Source organism: Cebus imitator, unplaced genomic scaffold (genome assembly GCF_001604975.1).
Source record: "Cebus imitator isolate Cc_AM_T3 unplaced genomic scaffold, Cebus_imitator-1.0 Scaffold773, whole genome shotgun sequence".
NCBI lineage: Eukaryota > Metazoa > Chordata > Mammalia > Primates > Cebidae > Cebus > Cebus imitator.
In genome coordinates, this window is record NW_016108088.1 from 38,885 (window position 1) to 43,848 (window position 4,964).

Here is a 4,964-nt window from a genome sequence, read left to right on the forward strand (position 1 = left end):
GCGCCACCATGCCCAGCTAATTTTTTTGTATTTTTAGTAGAGACGGGGTTTCACCATGTTGACCGGGATGGTCTCGATCTCTTGACCTCGTGATCCACCCGCCTCGGCCTCCCAAAGTACTGGGATTACAGGCGTGAGCCACCGCACCCGGCCTACAAAGACATTTTTTTTTACTGCAAAAAGATTTTTGGCCAGGCACGTGAGCTCATGCCCGTAATCCTAGCACTTTGGGAGGCCAAGGTGGGTGGATCACCGGAGGTTACACCAGCCTGGCCAATGTGATAAAACCCCATCTCTACTAAAAATACAAAATTAGCTGGGCACGTTGGCACGCGCCTGCAATCCTAGCTACTTGGGACGCTGAGGCAGGGGAACTGTTTGAACCTGGGAGGTGGTGAGCCGAGATCTCGCCACCGCACTCCAACCAGGGCGACAGAGCGAGACTCCATCTCAAAAAAAAAGGATTTAACCTCAACTCCTAAACAGCTCAACAGTGCTTTAATTAAATCTTGATTTCTCAGGGAAATCATTTTGGTAGCACCAGAAACAGGACTGTTAAGGCATACAGCAGGAATTTTCAACATACCAGGTAGTATTCTTCCAACAAGAGCATCTAACAGCCAAAAAGATTCTTCTTCATTATTTGTGATGAGAATCAGATATCCTGCTATAAAATTCATTCCCTGAAATTAGAAAAAAGAGAAACAGAAATTCCCATTGAGTTTACACAATTCTGCAATCATTCGGCTACTAACTACCCCATTTCAATATCTCCTGCTCTCCCCCAAACCTGCATAATTCCAGAATGATCCTTTAGTAGGCTGCTAGAGTTGCTAAGTACCTACCATCCAGTGATGCATTTAGTCAAGCTTACATGAAGAAAAGAAAAAGCAAAAGGAAATAAAGAAATCCTGAATACTAAAATTAAAGACCCTTCCACTAATGGTAACCTTGTGATATAATAATTTACCACTGGTTTCTAAAGAAATTTCTATCTACCAATAGCATAAAAGTCTCTATCAGAGATAAAACTATACCAACGACCACATTTTATAAAAACCGTAAGGAACACGTTCTGACATTCGGGTGTTGGGAGAATTTCGTGGTGGAGACCCTTTGGGGAAATCGAGGTGCACACGTGTCAAAGGGTGGGTGCTGCCTGCAGACATCACGGATGTGACCCTTTCCATTGAGGCAGTCCCAGACCCCGGGGGCTTCACAGCCCTGAGTCGGCGCCATTTCCAGGCGACTGGGTTTTACGACTTAAATTCCCTTGTCACTCATCTGTAATTTTTTTTTTATTTTTTTAATTTTAAAAAATTTTTTGGGTGCTGTGACTTGGATTGTAATTTCTAAAATAGTATTTTTCTAGTAATAAGGGGAAAGAATCCAACTTCAGTCAACCAACATCAATTAACATGATAGGAAGTGCGGAGGGGCAGCCACAGAGTGCAGCACTGGAGCACCACAGTGGCTTCCGTCGCACACGGATGTGGCGCTGCCCTCTTGGAGCCAGAGCACTCGTGGACATGCGCAGCCTTACCCGACCCCTGACCTGGAGCTCCCCTTAAAAACAGACCCTACCAGTTTGACTCAAAAACCAAAGTAACCAGTGCGGAGAGATCATGATCCATAGGTTGATGAGGGAAGTGCTGGGAAGAACCGACCCCTTTGAGCTGATGACAGAAATGTGAGGAAGACCTCTGTGGCCGAGAGCGGGCCCAGGGAGACCTCTGTGGCCGAGAGCGGGCCCAGGGAGACCTCTGTGGCCGAGAGCAGGCTCAGGGAGACCTCTGGTGGCCGAGAGCAGACCCCTTCGAGCCGATGGTGCCACCGGTCCTGGGAGAGGGCCACTGTGTGGACACCATCAGCACAGGGAAATGCAGGTGGGCGACTGCCGTGCAGAAAACTCAGCACAGGCCGGGCACGGTGAGGGATCCTAGCCCTGTGGGAGGTGGAGAGGGAGGATCGCCTGAGCTCAGGAGTTCAAGACCAGCCTGGGCAACATGGCAAGACCCCAATCTCTCTCTTTTTTTTTTTTTTTTTTGAGACGGAGTTTCACTCATGTTACCCAGGCTGGAGTGCAATGGCGCGATCTCGGCTCACCGCAACCTCCGCCTCCTGGGTTCAGGCAATTCTCCTGCCTCAGCCTCCTGAGTAGCTGGGACTACAGGCACACGCCACCATGCCCAGCTAATTTTTTGTATTTTTAGTAGAGACGGGGTTTCACCATGTTGACCAGGATGGTCTCGATCTCTTGACCTCGTGATCCACCCACCTCAGCCTCCCAAAGTGCTGGGATTACAGGCTTGAGCCACCGCGCCCAGCCTATGACCCCAATCTCTACAAAACATACAAAAACTACCCGGGCGTGGTGGCGCACCTGTGGTCCCAACTCCCTGGGAGGCCAAGGTGGGAAGCGCCTGAGCACAGCAGGTTGAGGCTGCGGTGAACCAAGATCGTGCCACTGCACTCCAGGCTGGGTGACAGAGCGAGACCCTGTCCCTAACCAAAAAACAAACAAACAAAAAGCTAAAAAGGCAGAACACAAGATCCTACGTGCACTGCGTAACTCTACACGTATGCTATGCATTGAACTGTGTCCCCCGCCCCCAAATTCATCTGTTGAAGTCCTAACCCCCATCCCTCAGGCTGGGACCCTGTTTGGGAAAAGGGCTGTTGCAGATGTGGTTACAGATGGGGTCAGGGTGGTGTAGGTGGGCCTGAATCCGACAGCCTGGTGTCCTTGTCGCAGGCGGGGCTTTGGACACAGGCACGCACCGGAGAACGCACGTGGAAATGCAGGCAGAGACTGGCGTGGTGATGCCACCCGCCGGGGGGCACCCAGGACTGCCAGGACCCAGCAGAGCTGGAGCGAGGCCTGGGACAGTCCCTCCCTCACGGCCTCAGTAAGAACGCGCCCTGTAGACACGGCGACCTCAGACACACAGCCTCCAGAGCTGAGAGAGAATTTGTTTCCACTGTTTACCAGGCTGTGGCATTTCATTAGGGCCTACAGCAAACTGACAGGTGCACATCTGTGCATACAACGTGCATAGGTGCCTCTAGGTTCCAAAGCCACCTCAGCTCTGCCATTCTGTTAGTATACAACACTGTGTGTGGTTTTTCAGAATAGAGATGGGGTCTTGCTATCCTGCCCTGGCTGGTCTTGACCTCTTGACCTCAAGCAAACAATCCCCCTGCTTGACCTCCCAAACTGCAGGATTGTAGGCAAGGGCTGCCCAGGTGGGTGGTGGTTTTTGGTGTTTTGGGTTTTTTTGAGACAGGGTTTGCTGTGTTTCCCAGGCTGGAGTATAGTGGTGCAGGCTTTACCTCCCAGGCCCAGACGATCCCCTCACCTCAGCCCCTCCAGTAGCTGGGACCGCAGGCATGTGCCACCACACCTGGCTAATTTAAAAAAGGGTTTTCAGAGATGGGGTCTCACCACCTTGCCCAGGGTGGTGTCTGCATTTTAAATAAAGCCGTTTTTGGCAGGGCATGGTGGCTTACACCTGTCATCCCAGCACTTTGGGAGGCCAAGGCAGGTGGATCACATGAGATCAGGAGTTCAAGATCACCTGGCTAACATGGTGAAACCCCGTCTCTACTAAAAATACAAAATTAGCCGGGTGTGGTGGTACGCACCTCGGGGAGGCAGAGACAGGAGAATCGTTTGAGCCCGGGAGGTGGAGACTGCAGTGAGCCGAGATCGCACCACTGAGCTCCAGCCTGGGCGACAGGGCAAGCCTCTGTCTCAAAACAAAAAGCTGTTTTAAGCAGAATGATGCAGAGGGTTTCCTGGCGGTTCTGCCTCAACTCCAGAAGGCCAAAGCCTTGCTCCTGGACAGTCGTAAAGGCTGCGAGTGGCAGGAATCCTGTCTGTAAAGGCGGGACCCTCCCAGCTTCGCCTGAGGCGGCACTGCCTGCCCGCTGCAGAGCCACACACGCCAGCCCGAGGTGCGGCTGTGCTGGCGGCGGTGTCCCGTGGCTCTGCTGCTGGCCTGTCATGGGGGCTGTCCTCCTCACACACGTCTGCCCTTTCACCCTCGGGAGCATTCACTCTGCCAGGGGCCAGGCCTGGGACTGTCGGGCGGGGCTCCGAGGGCCAGTGGCCCACATTCCCACAAATGTTCACTCCAACTGCATTTCCTGGAGGGCGCATGCCTGACTCCGGCTCCTACAGGACGTTACGGAGGCGTCGCTGGGACTGCCAGTTAAAACAATTTAATTTGTTTCAAACCACCCATCAGGACGAGGTCCTTAACTGTCCTCCTAGAAACGTTTAAGCCACAACCCCAAGGAACCTGTGAAGCACACGGCCTGGATGCCAGGAGAGCTCTCCAATTCCGTGCCAGCCGCAGGTGCAAGGCTCCCAGCCACGGGGACTCACAGGCAGTCCCGGGCCGTGCATGCCCCTGGAAACCTCGTGGAGGCCAGCGCTGCCCAGACACCCGCCCTGCCCTCGGGAGGCTCCGAGACTGGAGCGGCACAAGCGGCTAAAGGCCCGGACAGGACACACCCGGCTGGGAGACTGCGCGGCTCCTGGCTGCCCCATTCCGGCCTGTCTCCTCCGCCAGTTACTGAGAACAATGCCCTTCACATGCGCCCAGCTAGGCGGCCCCGGGAGGCGCAAGGACTCTCCCAACCATACCTGCTGGTTCACACCATGGAACCAGCCAGCTGGGGGTAACAGTGTAGGCGGCAGACACGCCGGGAGCGGCCTCAGAGGACCAATCACACCCCATACTACACGCGCCCCACAGACCAGCACACGCACCCACAGCACACGCGCCCCACAGAACAGCACACGCACACCACAGAACACCCGCCATATAGCACACGCACCCCACAGCACACACGCCCCACAGAACAGCACACACGACCCGCAGAACAGCACACATGCCCCACAGAACAGCACACGCACCCACAGCACACATGCCCCAAAGACCAGCACATGCACCCAC

At 54.1% G+C, this 4,964-nt stretch overlaps 1 protein-coding gene across 3 annotated transcripts in view; it reads right to left on the minus strand.

Annotated features, from left to right (window-relative positions):
• Window positions 1-4,964, minus strand: part of GRTP1 (growth hormone regulated TBC protein 1) — a 43,193-nt gene that overhangs the window by 22,148 nt on the left and 16,081 nt on the right. For all 3 annotated transcript variants that reach the window (XM_017519757.2, XM_017519756.2, XM_017519754.2), the window contains exon 5: window positions 587-683. In XM_017519757.2, coding sequence (XP_017375246.1) covers window positions 587-683 — 97 coding nt within the window. The remainder of the gene's footprint in view (window positions 1-586; window positions 684-4,964) is intronic.